Source organism: Choloepus didactylus, chromosome 2, assembly GCF_015220235.1.
Source record: "Choloepus didactylus isolate mChoDid1 chromosome 2, mChoDid1.pri, whole genome shotgun sequence".
Lineage (NCBI taxonomy): Eukaryota > Metazoa > Chordata > Mammalia > Pilosa > Megalonychidae > Choloepus > Choloepus didactylus.
Window position 1 is genome coordinate 156,580,919 of NC_051308.1, and position 18,518 is coordinate 156,599,436.

At 36.7% G+C, this 18,518-nt stretch overlaps 1 protein-coding gene across 1 annotated transcript in view; it reads right to left on the bottom strand.

The window, feature by feature from the left end:
- Positions 1 to 3,266: 3,266 nt before the first annotated feature.
- The window catches only part of CLCA4 (chloride channel accessory 4), a 43,233-nt gene continuing 27,981 nt past the window's right edge, over positions 3,267 to 18,518 (bottom strand). The window contains exons 7-14 of the mRNA XM_037816035.1: positions 18,046 to 18,273; positions 13,754 to 13,931; positions 12,280 to 12,386; positions 8,457 to 8,672; positions 7,585 to 7,852; positions 5,565 to 5,732; positions 4,056 to 4,286; positions 3,267 to 3,694 (exon numbers count right to left, since the gene is read on the bottom strand). Coding sequence (XP_037671963.1) covers positions 3,267 to 3,694; positions 4,056 to 4,286; positions 5,565 to 5,732; positions 7,585 to 7,852; positions 8,457 to 8,672; positions 12,280 to 12,386; positions 13,754 to 13,931; positions 18,046 to 18,273 — 1,824 coding nt within the window. The remainder of the gene's footprint in view (positions 3,695 to 4,055; positions 4,287 to 5,564; positions 5,733 to 7,584; positions 7,853 to 8,456; positions 8,673 to 12,279; positions 12,387 to 13,753; positions 13,932 to 18,045; positions 18,274 to 18,518) is intronic.

The following is an 18,518-nucleotide window of genomic DNA, read 5'->3' on the forward strand; positions in this document are numbered from 1 at the left end:
GATTTGGGTTGGAGTTGTTGAAAAGGAAACTTGCATGAAATTCAGAAGGCAAAAGTAAACAACAGCCATAACCGTCAGAGGGTGAAGTGATTAGAGGAGGTGAGAAACAGATGCAGATGGGCTGGCATTCTTGCTCTTTCCTACTCCATGCCTTAATGGATCTTAAATCCTATTACTAAAAGGCTTATAGGGAAGGTAACACAGAGAGATTTTGGGAGGGAGAAGCCAGAAGCTGAATATTAGTGAAAACTGGAAGAGAAGGGAGAAGCCAGAAGAGACCACCATGTGCATTGCCATGTGACAGAAAAACCAAGGACCAAGGATCACTGGCATCCATCCCAAAATGCTACAGCCTTCTGGGAGAAAGCATTGCCTTGATGATACCTTGATTTTGGATTTCTCCCAGCCCTAAGACCATGAGCCAGTAAATTCTCATTGTTTAAGCCAACCCACTGCATGGTATTTGCTTTAGCAACAGGGAAACTAAAACAGAAGGACACAGGGAAGGTATATGTGTTGTGTAGTGTTTCTCTTACTGACACAGAATTTTGGTTCTTCATAGGGAAAGGGAGTGGATATATGCTTACATTGAGCTGAAATAAGGAAAAAGTGTGACAAATATACCTGGTGTAATGCTCTTCCCTTCTCCCAAACTTCTTCCAAATTCACGTGTGCATCCATAGTCATTAGTACTTGCTGAGCTGTTGCCAGCCCACTGTGTAACTAAACATGCAATAGACCTTCTGCCTCAATAGCCACATCCCCAAATGCCCTAGTGGACACTCATTCTCCAGTGAATAGCATGAGATTACATCAAACCATCTCATAACCGGGGGTCTCCTATTTATCTCCTTTTCCCTTTCTCCTCCGACAGTTCCTATTTAACTACAAGTTCTTTCTTGTTAAGCCTGCTAAGCAGGCCAAAAAGTCTGGTCTGACTTTGCAGACTGTTAGGGAATACCACTGGACTCAGATTATGTGGCTTTCATTTTGGTTTACTTCCAAATAGGCAAAAATTCCTATCAAGATGACATGAGATGAGCATGCAAATGGGTGGATATAGTTCTTCAGTGCCTCTCCAGTTCCTCAGGGAGCTGAGTTTTGGTAGTCATATTCTTCATGCAAATGAGAAAACACCATTTGTAGAAGCAAGGAACCCATAAGCTTGTATACTTCAACTCAAAGACATACCTTTTCTTATGAGGGAAATCGTTTCTCCACCATGGTATGTGGTAGTAACATGCTCCATGTGCTGGTTTGAATCTGTTATGTACCCCATAAAAGACTATGTTCTTTTAATCCATTCTTGTGGGGGCAGACCTAGTGTGGGTGGGATCTTTTGATTAGATTGTTTCCATGGAGATGTGACCCCACCCATTCAAGGTGGGTCTTAGTTTACTGGAGTCCTTAAGAGAGCTCAGGGAGAGAGAGAGCTCAGAGCCAACACAGACCCAGACACTTAGAAATGTAGACAAAAAGATGTTTGGAGATGCTAAGCTAAGAGATGTAGCCTGAAGAAGCTGAGAACCCACAGACACTTAAAGAGAAAGCCACTGGAATCAGAAGCTGAAAGCAATGCAACCCAGGAGCAAAGGACAAGCAGACAACAGCCATGTACCTTCCCAGCTGACTGAGGTGTCCCGGATGCCATCAGTCTTTCTTCAGTTGAAGGTATCTTCTTGTTGATGCTTTAGTTTGGACACTTTTATGGCCTTACAACTGTAAATTTATAATCTAATAAATCCCCTTACTAAAAGCCAATCCATTTCTTGTATATTGCATTCTGGTAGCTTTAGCAACCTGGAACACACGGTGTTCTATGTCATACTGCATCACTGGGGCCTCTGGCTGGCCTGACAATGGGCTACCACATAAACCTGCTCTTCTCAACCTCACCCATTACTGTATGTCATGAATATTCTGGCAACTCTGAAATGTGCATCTCCAATGCATACTTAATGTCTAATACTAGGCCTTTGAATCCCACTGTTGGTGTAACACTAGTTGGTATTTACTCACAGGTTCCTCAAATGTAACATACTCACATTGAGTTCTTGAGTCCCTCCATTAAAATCCTTTTCTCCTAAATCTTCCCCATCTCAGTAAATATCACTTCCATAAATCTATATTTTCAGTTAGAAACTTAAGTTCCCTGTTGGCTGACTCTTCTTCATCTGTCATGTCCAATCTATGACCATATGTTCTCTATTCCAACTAATTTTATTTTGAATGTGTCCATTTTTCCCATCATTGTAGCCAAACCACAATCATCTCGCCCCATGGACTATTGTCATAGCCTCCTAACAATACTGTTTCTATTCGTGTAGCTTCAGATTCCTTCACCGCTCAGCAACCAAAGTAACTGTTTTGAAATGTCAATTAGATCATACTTAATGATTGGCAGCAATTCCCTCTACACGTCAGTGAAACTCAGGATCTGTTCCATGACCTAAAGTCCTTTCAGGATGCAGTGGAGGATTGTACCTTGAGCATTGTCTTTCAAATTATTCAGATATGAGTTTGAATTCCAGTGTTGCCTGTGAATTGTTGGAATCATAGTGTTAGCTGTGACTCTGAGTGATGAATTAAAATCATATGTTTAAAAAATATTTAGTTTTCTTTCTTTGAAAACAAGGGCATATGTAGTAGCTTTAGTAAATTCTCTTCTATAACAAAAGAAAAAGTACACAGGGCAGTGTGACTTTTTTAGGGAAAAGGAAAAGATATAAATTTATATTGAGCTTGAAAGAAGGAAGAGGTATAGTTTGACAAATAGTGACTGATTTCTGTGCTGGTACTCTCAATTTCTATAAACTGCATTAAATATGATGTTAGCTATTGTAGCCTATAATTGGAGATTCTAGGTGAATCCAATATCATCAATTTATACTTAGTAGGAGGAAAACTAAATTCATGTTTTCCCAAATATGGCTCCTTTGCTTTTTTACACTTGCATTTTGTCTGCCTAAATGGATAAATTTAACCTCTTGATGAGGTTTGAAATATCATTCTAGAAAACTTTTGTATCAAATACACACAACCCAACCAGGAATCTGTATGAAAAAGGATCTTTATTCATCACTATATATAATAAAAAATAATGAGTAAATACATTTATTACCTTTAATATTGACATCAATTTTCAAATATTCATGGATATTTAATCAAATTATCCTTTCTAGACCTCTTAAAATTATTTTTATGACTTCATGATCAAACAAGGTAAATTAAAAATTAACAAATATCCTTCAATTTTGTTAGTTTTGTTAAAACCCAGTCCTTGGTCTCCTTGCATTTCTTTTCTTGTTTAAAATACAAATGGTGGTACTTAAAATAATACTAACAACTGCAACAGACCCAACTACTGACAATATCAGGACAGAAATGTTAACTCCAGAATTATAAGTAGGATTCTGATGATTATCATCAGGACTAGGATCTGCTTGAGGAATAAACAAGGCTACTTGTGCGATGTTGGATACTTTTGATGTCAAATTGCTTTTATCTACACTTTGAATGGCAATGAATATGTGGGTTACATTTTCTTCTGAGATATTTTCTGGTTTAAATGCAAAGATTTCCTTGGAGTTGGCCTCGCTTGGTATCAGACCAGTAGTGTTTACTTGAAGGGCACCATCAAAATTGTCTCTCAGATCAAGGATACTTCCACTTATTCTTATGACATACTGTCGAACTAAGGAAAAGAGGTTACATGTAATTTAGAACTAGAGCATATCATTTTAAATTCCTTTTTATTTACTGTCCGCAAGAATGTTGTTTAGTTTTTCAAGCTCATCCTCATATTACTTATTCATTTTTCACTAAAAGCTGAATTCTGACTTTTAAAACTCTGCCAAATCCTATCTTCTTTTGTGAAAACTTCAGACCAGGTTAAAATGAGTCAAGTTGGATTGATAAACAAATATCAGATTATAAAATTAATACTTTGCTGAGCTGTCAATTGAAAGTAGTTTTACCCCATCCCCTTTTTCACACTTGCTTTTGAGAAGAGCAACTTTCACTTAAGTCAAAACCACAGAACACTTCATCCTTACCTTTTCCAACATCAAAATTGTCTCCTGGTGCTGTCCAGGTTAGACTAATTTGATCCCCATCAGGGCTTGCATCCAGGTCTGTGATCTGACTTGGTGGGTACAGATCAGGCAAGGGAAGTTTTGAAACATTCGAAACCACAAATGCACCTCCGGATGCTGTTCTGCTGAAACTCTCCACAGTTGTCTGAATATCCTCAATTTCCGGTTTTGGTGGGTTTGCTTCAATTTTTCCTGCATTAAAAACATCCTAATTTATAACGGGCACAACAGTACTAGTGTTTTCAGACCTGAATGAATTGAATTCTCCTATCCATTGGTCTTTTCCAGTTTTTTTCATAGAAACAGTCACATTTTTACCAAGTGTGGTGACACTGTCATAAGTTAAGTTAATTCAGTAAGAAAAAAATTACACTTAAACTGTAACCCATAAATAATTTGAAAGTTTATGAGAAATCAGTTACTCAGCATTATTTTTGAAGGCCTGTGTTCTAGAGTCTTCCAAGTCCTGGTATTTTTTTCTGAATAGGTAAACTCTAATTCAGCAGAACTTTACTTTCCCTTTAAGTGTGTATTATTAATTCTCATTATCACCATCCTTCTGTCAGAAAGTCTATAGGCAGTTTGGTAAATCAAATACTACTTGTGTATGGTTGACGCTGTTCTTAAAGAACCGTGAGATTCATTGACCCAGGCTTTGCACTGTCAAATTCATTGGTGGCAGAATTCTTCTTTTAGCATCCTGACTAGGATGCTGTAGGGTAGATTCAGATAACTAATCCTTTTGTAACTAAGGGTGCACAGAATGGGAATAATGTTACATAATTCAATAACTGCCACTTAAAAAAAAAGGAATTGCTCTACCTCCCAAATTAACTCCAAGCTGGCAATAAATCTGGGTAAATCTTTATCAGCCCCTTCCATCCACTTGTACCAGGTCCCTCCCTCTCTGCTGTAAGTACTAAGGAATACTTCTGATTATATTCTCAGTGCCAATAAGGAATACTTCCAATTATACTCCCACTGCCAATAGAAAGCTCCTAAAAATCACAGTTAAGGGACAAGACAAAAGCTAGCAAGGAATGTGCTCTTATATCTTATTGTCACCTTACCCATGCAATTTTTTCTTTTGACTTAATAAAAACACCCCAAATAAATGTTTACTCTTTTAGTTATACTTTACATCATAAGTAATTTGAAGGATAAATTCTATTATTGGGTTGAATTAGGCTCACAACATACCAGCCTGTTTCCGACCTGAAAATTAGGCTTATTTTGCTGATATAGGTAATGTGCTCCCAACTAATAATAATAGCTACCATTTTTTGAACCACCAGACACTGTACCAAAGCTTAGATTAATTTAGTGGCAAACCTCAGTATGACTGAGAGCCTCATTACAGAAATGGGAAAGATTATACTTGGAGTTGTAAAATGTTTGCAAAATTAGTCATATCAACTCACAAATATTATTCTAGCCAGCCCTGGATTTCTGATATCACAGGTAACTCACCATCCACCACCCAGCCTGGTATGTAGAATGCTCTGTTCAGTGGACGCTTTAAGCTTCGCACAGCATTTGTTCCTCCATGAGCCCGTATTTTTAAACTGTATCTGCCATTTTCTGTATAATTTATAAAATACCTGGAGTAGACCCCATCATTTTTCAAAGAATCAGCACCTAGTTACAGAAATGAATGATTAAATTATTATTTTTGCATAGAAAAAGAGAAATTCATGCATTTTCTAACTAAAGCATATGGCCTTTATAAGTTAATATATACCCTGGAGTGGGCCACCAGTTTAGAACTGACCATTGGAGAATATCTTCATTTTGTTCTGCCAGAAGACAGTATCTTATTCAGCTGATATCCTTGAGTTATTATGATATACAGATATACATATATATAATTTTATATATACATACATAATATACACATATTTATGTATATATAATAAATACTTTTCTGGCTCTTTTCATCTTATATGCAGATTATTATAGTGTCCTTCTTATAGATTTCTCAACCAAATGATCTACTTTCAGCTTACATATCTAATTATGTCATTCCCTGTTCAAATCAAAGGGGTCTCCACTGGAGAACACACGTTTTTGCTTAGAATTTAATCTCACCATACTCAACTACAAAGTATCTAATTAGACTTACCCTCATCCACTTATCCTCACTTCTTTTTCTACTGATTCATTAACTCCCTGGCCTGACAGTGGAAAACCCTACCTACTACTAGAATAAACATTTGGGGGAGCTGGAATATTGTATCATAAATATACTTGATATCACCAGCATTGGAATCATCTGTTAAATTGCAAATACATGTCCCAAGGGGTTTAACACTCCAAGTCAGAGAGTCTTAAAGTTAGGACCTTGGACCAGCAGCTGCTGTGTCACTGTAGAATTTGTTAGAAAAGCAAATTTTAAGGTCCTAATCCAGATTCATTAAACATGGGGTCTAGCCATCTGTGTTTTAACAAGCCTTTCAGGTGATACCTCTGCATGCCTGACATCTGAGAACCACTACTCTAAGTCATTGTTAATCACCAGTACCTTCTTAATCACCAGTAAAGTCGTTCCAAATTAGCTAAATAGTCATCTGGTAAACATTGAGAAATGAAAAAAGATGCAGCATGGGAGGGGTTGGGGAAAGGGGTGGAAGAGGCAGGGAATAGTTGTGAAAATATCGTCATAATTGATGAAAGTAGCAAGTGTGAAGGTAGGGAATTGGGCGGTGCATGGAAGACCTTCTAAATTTTCTACCTTCTAAATTTTTTTCAGGGCCAGTCCTAGTTGAAGATAGAATTATAAAATGGCTGAATTAATTACATTGCAAAAGATACTAATAGAAAACTGTGGTAATTCAGATAGTTATCAATATGGTTATTTCCTCTCTCACTGACCTCCCAACAGAAGGCTCAGTTTCTTGAGCAGTCCAGAACCTGGGATACTAGTCTTTAAGCACCACTCACCCATACAGATCAGGGAGACAGAGTTTGGCCAGTACTATGTCTTGTATCCTGTCAATCAGACCTGGTACCTGGTATTGCTGTAATGATTTCTCCTTTGTAGAAGTTCTGCCTGTCATGGGCCTCAGTTCTATATTTACACTTCTGATCTTGCTGTTGGAAATTACTCTTGCTGTCTCACTCAACATCCCCTTCCCCCCTTCTCCTGGACTTAGAACTCTTCCACTTAACCCCATCTGGCATCTGGCTTCACTCTCTCTGGACAGATTTCCTTGATGGTAGCCACCTGAAAATACTTCTCAGCATTCTTGATACTGTCCTCAATCTCCTAAATGGAGCCTTCCTAATTGGTCATAGCCATAGGCTGTCTAGATGACAAACAATGATGATTACATTAGGTACATTTAATGAATTCTAACTTTATATGTATTTCCCTGCCTGTCCTTCTGTTCCTCCTTAATCTGTATCAGTTCTTCTGGCGCCTGTCCTACTCCCCAACCATGCCATAGGGCCCCATAACAAATGCTGAGTTATGATAAAACCTGTGAATTACCTGCACCATTATCCAACAGTTCTAACACTTCCATGTTTCCACTCTCTGATTCAATGAAGGCAGTCACATTGGCTCCAAGAATGGGCAGATACCCTTGTAGAATTTCTGCATAAACAATCATTGGGCTGGGGAAGCTGTTTGTGTCTTTATTCATTTTAGCCTTCACTGTGATTGGAGTTACAGAAGAATTGGCTGCCCGAGAAGTTACTGTTATCGTTAACGTTTCTGGTTTTACCTTGGCTTGAAGACTGTAAGTCCAGATGCCCACCTAAAAGATTCAATGGAAATGTAGTAAGGATCTAAGATCAAGCTATTTTCTGTATTTCCATTGTCCAGTTGTAAAAGTACATCTTATAAGTGTGGTATAAAATAAACAGGTTTGGGACAGTTTTTGCATCATCTCAGATGAGAGCTGAGGCATTTAGGTCAGGGCACCCCCATTACTATCATGTATGGTGTCTATACCTAGTGAAATGTCACCTGGAAAAAATAAGTTTTGAAAAGTTTGCCCCTATTTGGCCTTATTCTTTGACAGAGTACACAGATTCTATAATCTTAGGGAGGCCTAATAAGCAAGGAAGTTGTAACTCTATACACCAAATTGCAAAGACTCCTCACATTTCCTCTTTGAAGTTCTACTTAGCCAATCTACATTTTTGCCATTGTTTTCCATTCTCCTGATACATACATTCTTTCTTTTCTTTCCACTCCCATCACAATTTTCATTATCATACAAACATAGAAAGTACATTCTATTTTTTCTTAATTTTGAAGATGATACAAATATTGACATTTACATTTATGAGACTGAATATTTTATTTTCAGTCTTTAAAAAATTTTATGAGAGGAAGTCTAAAAGCAGATTGCTTACCATTGCAATTCCTGGAATGCTGAGATAGGCCATTTTTGAATTGTCGTCCAGTGTGAATTTTGCCGTTGGTGTTCCACTGGGATCCCAGAGAGAAATACTGGGAGGCTGATAGACCCAAGTGATGAGAAAGAATGTGTCCTTTCCCACTGTGCTATCAATTATTACAGTGCCATTCATCCAGAGATTACTGTCGAGTTTTAATCCTGTACTTTCGAGCTGTTTAAATATATTTTAAAAATTAATGACTGGAGAAGAGAGTAATTTTATTGTTTTCTTTTTTAATGATAGTTCTTAATTTCTGGCCTGAGAATAACTTAAATATGGTATACCACCTTAGGCTTTTGAACACTCTGGAAGCTGACAGCTGTCAATCAGAAAGTGTGGAAATATAGGGTCTGAGGAAAGGAGAGGGTTTGAGAAAGCATTAGAGCAAGAACATGTGTTTTACTGTTGGAGAGATGACCTTATTATTATTTCCCAATTGTCTTGGCAAGCACTCACTCTGGTCTTTAACATTAAAGTTTGCCAAAAACATTGAGAAGAATTAGCTGTAGTGTGCATGTGTTTCTGTGTGTGTGCGTATGTGTGTGCATGTGCTACCTTCAGTTTTTCCATCTTCATGATGACCCCAAAAATATTTCTTGGTGGCTAGATTATACAGAGTGTGGCGGTCCTCAAGTCAGAAAACATAGACAAGCAAATAATTAAGACATCCCTCATGGTTATTTTCCTGGTGTGAAATCTTGAAATAATTTTTCATGCATGGTAGAGTGAGTGGCTCTTAGGCCATAAATGCATTCAACAAGAAGAGAAAGAGGGCAAACCTAAGTCAATGAAGGTTAGAATCCTGAAAAAAAAAAGGAAGAGGAAAGTAAGACCTTTCACTGAGAGGAGCTTTGAAGAAAGGGTTTTTCAAAAGTCGTTGTGCATAGATCTTAGTCAAGAAGAGCCAACTTTATCTGTTGACCAAAAAGAGGCTTTCTGGGGTTGTAATTTCACTTCTAGACCAACTACTACTACAATTAGTCCAAAGCCAGAAACACCTTCACGCTAGTGCTAAAGGAAGGGAGTGAATTCTATCACTGAATCATCATTGCTCTGACAAAAGTCCCAGTTCTCCTTTAACTGCACATGTCTTTTAGTTGACAAAGTATTATTATATTATTATAAAGTTAAATCAGAATGTGAATGACTTTTTTAGACTCTCTATTTCAAAAGGCTAAGAAAGAAAGAGGGCTTTGGCTGCATAGCAGGACTAGAGGAAGATAACTAAGTAAAAAGGGGGATGCAGCCTTTCCTCTGTATCCCACCTGCCACCAGCCAAGTCCAAGTTCCAATCAACTGATGTTAGCTTATTGTAATGGGTCCTAGGTGGCCTCCATACTTTCCCAAATCCTACCCCCAAAGTACACAAATCTACATTAAACTTGTGAAAATTTGTGGGGTTTTTTTTTGTTCTTTTCCTATGTAAGAAATAACCACAGGCATTTGAAGTGAGGGGAAGATAACTTGCTTCTTGCACCTTCCCCACCTTTTAAGAACTCTATTCTCAAAAGTTTGAGTGCCTCCTGTACCAACTGTCTCCTTTACAGCTGACTATGGGAATATTGACCTCTTACATTTTTAAATGCCTTTTGGAGAATACCATTTGAATGCCCTAACATCCACTCAAAGTTAGCAAGGCTGAAAGAGAACATAAAATAATATCTTCAAAATCAGCCCTCCCTTCCTACTTCTCAATTTCAATCAGTGATATCATCATTCTCTCAGTCAATCAGGTTGAAAACCTCAAAAATGACCTCTATTCTTCTTCAGTTTATTCTTCATCTAGCTGGTTAGATCTCCAGACAAATTTGAGTCCAGATTACAGTGTAGAACTATGGTTCAGATCTCCAGACCAGTACATACATATTATACTACTCCCATATCCTATAACTTCTGTGCTCCTTTTTGTTGAGGAGTAGAGGAAATAGGTTTGTTTCAGTGACTATGGCAAGTTTTAATGTAATATTTTGAAGGAAGACTCAACAGGTTATGTTAACATTGTTCATTGTTCAATTAAAATATATTCAAAGGGTTTGGACCTAAGTAACAAAATGATGGTGCTACTGAAGTAAAGAAGATAAGAAAAAGAGTTGAGTTTAGAAGAAAGGTGGATAAAATAAAAAGCCAGTAAAAAAATTGTCTGAAGAGATAAGAGAAAAACAAGGCTTATAAATACGCAATCATAAGTCACTCTCTGTGTGCTGGTTTGGATGTGTTATGTCCCCCCAAACACCATGTTCTTTAATGCAATCTTATGGGGGCAGAAGTATTATGTTGATTAGGTTGGAATCTTTGGATTAGGTTGTTTCCATGGAGATGTGACCCACCCAACTGTGGGTAATACCTTTGATTAGATTATTTCCATGGAGGTGTGACCCTGCCCATTCAGCATGGGTCCTAATTAAACCACTGGAGTTCTTTAAAAAGAGCCACACAGGCCCAGACACTGCTATAGCCAAGAGGGACAGTTTGGTGATGGTCATTGAAAGCAGACTTTTGCTAGCCCAGAGTTTGCCTGGGAGAAACTAAGAGAATATCCCAAGACACCTAGAGAGAAACGTCCTTGAAGAAAGCCATTTTGAAATGCAACCTGGGAGCAAGAAGATATCAGCCATGTGCCTTCCCAGCTAACAGAGGTTTTCTGGATGCCATTGGACATCCATCAGTGAAGGTACCATATTGTTTATGCCTTACCTTGGACACTTTATGGCCTTAAGTCTATAATTTTGTAATCAAATAAGCCCCCTTTATAAAAGCCAATCCATTTCTGGTATTGTGCAAAATGGCAGCATTAGCAAACCAGAACACTCTGTTTCTCCTGCTCAGTTTATTTTCCAAAATACATTCCTTCCATGTCCAAGTCAGTTTCTTGAGTTCAGTTGTTAATTTTGTATCTATTTCTTAGCATTGAAGGGACTGAAAACTTGGAAGCATGAGATTTTTAAATGAATGCCTAGAAAAATGGGGCTATATTATTTGGCAAGTCTAAATTTGGGGATAAAATGCTATCCCTTAATCCAATTTCTATGGTAAAAGAAAACACACACACACACACACACACACACACACAATTGATATGTCTGCTAGTGCTGGTTTTTCACAATCTTTCTTTCAAATTTACGTATTTATTTATTTGATTAGTGCAACTAGAAAGACTAGAAATGCACAAATTTGAAGTTATTTTTTGACTTTTTTTTTAATATTCCAAAAGCTTAAAATTTGTAGTGTGTCTCAAGGAATTTTAGGTCAGAGATATCAGAGATAGCACATGGTTTCATTTTCCAAATGAGGAAATTGAGACCCTAATTGTTTAAGGGACTTGCCTCGGTCTCTTGATTCATATCAAGAGTACTGCTCCTACTTTTCTAGTGTGAAAATTCAGGCTTGGTCTTAATGATAAAATAGAGAAAACAATTCTTGAAAATGGAAATTAAAAGTAATATCTATTTAGAAAAAAATAGTGAATCCATTTTATGCAATGGCTTATTACATGGTAAATATTTGTTAACATTATGAAATCAGAATTATTAGACATGCTTTTTTTTGTATAATTTGTTTCCACTTTCATGCATTTACTATTGTCGTGCACACGAACTCTCATTTTACCATGTTGGGTTGATTTATGAATATTTTCTATTCCAGACTGAAGTTTTGATTTTAATTTAACATTTACTATCAGAAAAATATAGTATTCAAAATATATAATCAAAAAATTCTCTTTCTTAGTCATGGCTTAGTGCAAACATGAAAACCCCATGTTCCTCCAGGGAACTCTGACCTGAAGAGACTGCTGGGAGACATCGGCATTTGCTGATGCAAGGGCCCCGAAAGCATCAACAAGGCCATTGCTCTGGGCTTCATCTGAAGCATAATAATACTGTCCTCCTAAAATGTAATACATTAGCAAAGTTATTCTCTAAAAAATAAGTACTTATCACACTATAATGATTAGTAAAGTAAAAATATAAACAAAAATCCGTTTCAGTAAATATTAAAATAGACTGAAATCAGATAGTTGTAAAGATTTACTCTCAAATGTTAACTCACAAATGTCATATCAGAAGTGTAAGCTACCTTAATACCACATTTCTCTGGAACACTTTACTAAATGAAGTACATCAAATCACCATAGAATACTAAAAAGTTGTTACAATTCCACATATTAAAGCTCAGAGACTTTACACAGCCCTTAAGTGGCTTTAAGGTATAGTTCTAACAATACTGATGTTCAGATTTTCCAGCCGCAGTATCTCAGAATCACAAAATTAGAAAGGTTAAAGAGCAGCTATAATTGGGTATTGTGACAATAACTGGTGAAAAAGGAAATAGATAAACTGGAAACATCAGAGATAAGTCCAAAAAAGTACTACTTTTGGGGGCTACGTGGGACAGAAATAAATTTTACAATGGCCATGAAAGCACTCTGAAAACAATGGAAGTTTATAAAACTTAGAGAGCAAATATATATATTTAAAGAGCAATATATATATATATATATATATATATGTAGCCAACTCATTATGATAATTAATATTTATAATTATTATCCATATGTCATCCTGACAGTTTAAAATTATGTATTCTCTACCATGTTTAAGAAGGCATTAGAGACATGTAATCCATTTTCATCAAATGTCTGTGGATCAAAGATAACAGCTGCCTTAAATTAATTTTTTCTGCATTTTTTTTTTCTAGAAACCTTCTTTTTATTTAGATCTTTTCAGCTTGAACTTCTGTTAACCCCATCTCCTCATCCCACAGCCAATGCTCTGGTTTCACTGAATTTCCCACAGTTCCTTCAACATGCCTTGCATCGTCATCCCACATGGTTTTTTTTGCTTATGGCTTGATCTTTTTCTCGTAATCCTTTCTACTCCCAGAGAAATTCAACACCTTGTTCAAGGCCAAGCACAGAAGTCACCTTATCTCTGATGCCTTATTTCCCTGACTCCAATCCAACCCTGAGAGAATTATTGGTTTCCTCTGCTCTACATAGAACTTTATTCCTATTTGTTCCTCTTGTAATGAAGGAATGTTATCTGATTCTCTTATGTACTTAATAGTTTTGTTTGTCTTTCCATCTAGCTGGATAGTGAGCAGCTTGAGAGCAAAGATCATGTCTAGTTCAATTCTGGTCCCTAGCTCCTGGAACAGTGCCTTTGCCAGAGTAGAAGCTTGAGAGTGGTTGAGTTTTTGGTCTCTACATTTATGCATTGCTATCAAAGGACTAGAAACTATAGGTCATATTTTACCTGTTACATTGCTCATCTGTCCTATTGTTGCATCAGCAAGTGGTCCTAAAGCAATCGAATGAATGATGGCCCCACTTTGTGTCACTTCTTCCATACAATTCCTTACAGTACTGTCCTCCCCATCGGTCAGCAGCACTATTTCAGATCCATCTATTTGGGGATCTTTCTCTCTAATCACCTGTAAACATAATTCAGGGCATTAATTACCAAATGTCCATAGATCAAATGGACCAATTGAGAATCAGAAAGGAATGAATTTGTGAAGAATATGATATACACTCTGTTTTAAAATCATAGATTCTTTTTTTTTTTCTTTTTTCTTTCTACCTGCTACAGGGAATGTTTACTTTATAGAGTTCTGTGGATGCAGAGTTATATAGAATACTGCTTAATTAAATGGGAGTGGTATTTCAGCCCATGGGACTCTAGTCAACCAGACACCAAAAATATAATTTGGGAAAGTGGAATTAAATATTCTTCTGCTTTGTTTGACTGGACTACCCTGTGACAAACCTTTAGTGTACAAAGTCAGTTTTATATACAGTTAGATTTGTTAAGAATCAATTTGAATACAACAAAAGCCAATGTATGACCTTTCAGAAAGAAAAATGTAAGAAATTCAGAGTCCAAACTAGGGAACCCTCATTATGCTTAAACATATGATACATGCAAAGTTCTAAGCATCTTGAGGTGAGGTACTTTTTCTATAATTTTTATTTTACCTGCAAAAATAACTAGTACAGAACCAATCAGCTGCTCAAAGAATTATGATGGTGCTCAAAGACATGAATGATATTTATTGAGTCCATTTGTAGTCTGAACCCTTTTCCTACATCAAACTACAAAGTCAAACAATTTGAAAATTCAGAGTTCTGAATACTAGCCTTCTGCAGGATAGGATGAAGAGAACTTAGCCTGGGTTAGCAACTATATTTCATCTTCTCTGAGACTTTTAATTGGTAGTGGCTTCTTGTGGCACACCATTTTGAGGAAATGAGTCTGGGTCAAGAGAAAAATAAATGACCTAATGGATTCACAGTGGCTTTCTTGGGCATGGAAGGGAAGAGTAGAGGCATGTGTAGATTTGCAGAAGAAAACTTGGAATGTAGAAATCTCTAATAAAGCTGATGTCAGGGAACAAAGTGGTTACCTTCATTACAATTTTTGCATGTTTTGAGGCAAGGAATAACAATTGCATATATTGTAATATATGGGACACATGCTCTGATGTGTATTAAACACAAACTGTGAAATACAGGGGAATGCTTATATAACTACTTAAAATAGAAACTTTAAAGTACCACAGATTTTCCCACTGTTACAGCATTCCTATCCCATACGGGCCCACCCATTTGAGTGTAAAATGAAGATCCAGTGATGAAGTAGAGTTCTCTCTCCTTCACCTCTCTTTTTCTTTTATTAGTGTGTTTCCTGAGCACTTACAATGTGTCAGTCCCTGCTGGATGCTGGGCATTCAGCAAGAACTACTTTACATGGTACCTGTGTTCATGGAGCTTACAGGAAGGCAGACATTAAGAAACTTTTCCTTTAGCATTTCATGAGCATTTCAGTTAAATACTTACGGAACTTTGTTATCACTTCACTTTCTGAGTAGATTTGTAATGTTAGGCAAGAAATCACTTAACTTCTCCAAGCCCCACATTCTTCACATTTAAAATGAGAGAGTTAAGCTAGATGCACCTAAGCTCCCTTCCAGTTCCATATATTTATGATTCTATTCTATATGAAGCATATTTAGTCCTTTAGTGCTATTAGCAATGTGAAAAAATTGAATTCAATTTAAAAATATTTACTGATCATTGGGACAGATTTAGGAGCTGTGGAGATGAATTAAAAAGTCACAACTAAAATATAAGGTGGAATATTTTACAGCTCAAGAACAATAACAAAATATAATGCTACCATGTTTGAACCTTTCCCATGCATTAAATGTGTTTATACATTATGTAATTTAATCCAAGTCCAAGCTCCCAACCTATCTCCCTACTACTATTCTTGCTCCCTACAATCTATTTTACATGGGGTGGAGCTGTCTTCCTAAAAGCATCATCTCTCTTTGGTGCTTTAGTGCTTTCAATAACTTTCTCTTGTGCATTAAATAAAATACAAATCTCCTATCATAGCTTTTAAAGTTTTGAAAGATATAAACTTTGTCTACCTCTCCAATCACATTTCCTACCCCTTCATTCACTAAATTCCAGCTCGATTAACTTCTATCATTTCTTAGAGTAATCCAGTACTTTTCCACATGTTTCCTATGGGATTTTGTGCTTTTCCTTCTGCCAGAACCATTGGTTCCTTTTTATCCTTCAAGTCTTAGCTTAAATGTTAACTCTTCAGAGTGGGTCTTACTGACCTCTCTACCTAAAGTGGGCAGTTCCCCTCCTCTCGCAGTTACTCTCTTATCATTTCACCCTGTTTGGTTGCTTCACAACACTTTCTCTGTAATTATTGTTTTAATTTGTTTGTTTATTTATTATCTGTCCCCCACTGAAAGAGCATGTGCCAGTAGATCAGAGAATTTATCGTATCCCATTGTCTTGCCCAGTGCATTTCTTGCCACTTAACAGCCAGTAAATATATATTGAACATATTGAATAATTGAATAAATAAACAGTTCTACATCCTAGCTTTCATTTTCTAGTTTTACTGACGAGGCAATTGAGAGCTAGAGACAGTTGAGGCAATTGAGAGCTTGAGAACGGGAGAGGTTAAGAATCATGCTTAGGGTAACAAAACTAATAAATGAGAATTTAAACCCAGCCTTTATGTTACAAATTAATGGTTAGTTTTATGTGTTGACTTGGCTAGGCTATTGTAACTAGTTATTCAATTAAACACTAACCTAGGTGTTGCTGTGAAGGTCTTTTGTAGATGTGGTTATAACATCTACAATCATTGACTTTAGTAAAGGAAAGTATCCTCAATACTATGGATGGGCCTCCTCCGATCAAGGAAAGGCCTTAAGAGCAAAACTGAGATTTCCCTAAGAAAGAAGAAATTCTACTTGTGGACAGCAACATAAGGTCCTCCCCAAAAGTTTCCTGTCTGCTGGGCTGCCCTACACATTTCAGGCTTGCCAGCCACCACAATGGTATAAGCCGATTCTTTGAACTAAATCTCATTTTCTATCTCTCTATCTCTGTCTCAATCTCTATTAGCTTTAGCTTTATCTCTATCTGACTGGTTCTGTTTCTTTCGAGAACCCTGACTAATACATAAACCTCTGCTAAAATGCCATGCGATTCATGTCAGAGGGAGATTCAATGTTGTTGGTAGTAACAGAAAAGGCTACATGAAGGAGAAAGGATTTTGAATAATTGGTAGGATTTTAACACACAACAATGGGAGAGAAGGGAGCATTTTAGACAGGAAATGCATGGGCAAATGCACGAAAGCTGTCAGTACACAGTAGACTTGGAGAACAATGAGTGCAGAGATTTGGTTGTAGCATAAGCCACGAGGAGGGAAGAACTGAGAAATAGGGCTGGAAAGATATGTGGGGACAGTTTTTAACTTTATAGACTGTGAAGAGAAAGTAAAATTTCTAAGGAGGAAACTGACGGAATTGATATTGTGAGTTCAAGGTGATCATTTGGTTAAAAGTAACATTCATAATAAGTTAGGTGTGAATTTATGTCTAGTATATGATATAGTAAATATTGATCTAAGCATGTTAAATGTAAAATGTATCTAAGAGTGTGCAGGACTCCAGGAGTGTAAAGAAACTGGAAAACTGCTTAAGATCACATGGCTAGTAAGAAGCAGAGCCAAGACTCTAACGTCAATGCTCATACTCTAACAAAAATGCCTTACCCTAAATATGTCTAAGAGGCCTTGCTACATCTGCTCTAATAGATAAACATCAGGTTGCCCTGACTGAATGTCCCAGAAACTGATATGAGGATTGGCCCAAAGTGTAATCATACCGTATAACTTGCTAATTTCCCTAAAAGTTGGTGGCTTTTGCTGCCCAAGTACATTCATTTATCTACCAAACATTTATTGAGCAACTACTTTGGCATAGTAACAAGACAACCTCATTGAACATAAAATCTTGTGGGACTTTTATAGACATTTATTAACACATCAGTTTATTCACTGATTCACTGATTCATTTTTTTAAAAATTGAGTTTTTTCTATGTGCTTAGAACTCTGCTTCTTAGAAATAATTCTTTAATTAGGCAGTAAGTATGTGCAGCAACACTTAGCATAGAAATGTCTTGAAATACAAAAAATGCATAAACTATATTTGCAGGAATATTTTCACCTGAAATGCTGTTTTTATTCCAGAGCAGATGGATGTTCCTCCTGAAGCCTCTGTAGGTAACAGCTCCAAGAGCTTGTTTCTTTCATTGCTGCTTATTATTTGGATTAGCTTACTTCTGATGTTGGCATTACTGTCAAATTGAACCATTCCAACCCAGGATCCATTTTCAATGGTCTGCAGCAGGAAATATTTGGCTGCTTGATTCATTCGATTTAGGCGATCGCTACCCTGAATAAAAAGCACAAGAAAACAACCAAATAATGTTTGACAGGAAGATAATAGGAGATAACATGAAAATGAGTGAACATAATTTGTTGATAAGAATTTTCTATGAGTAGTGATTGTTTTTTAAAGAAAGAAATTATCAACTTTTGCAAATGATAATTGGAAAATAGTTATGTGTATTATGGGATAGTATAGCACCAAATTTTGAAGGATGAGTATGAATTAACCAGGTGATGGGGAAAGGAGGA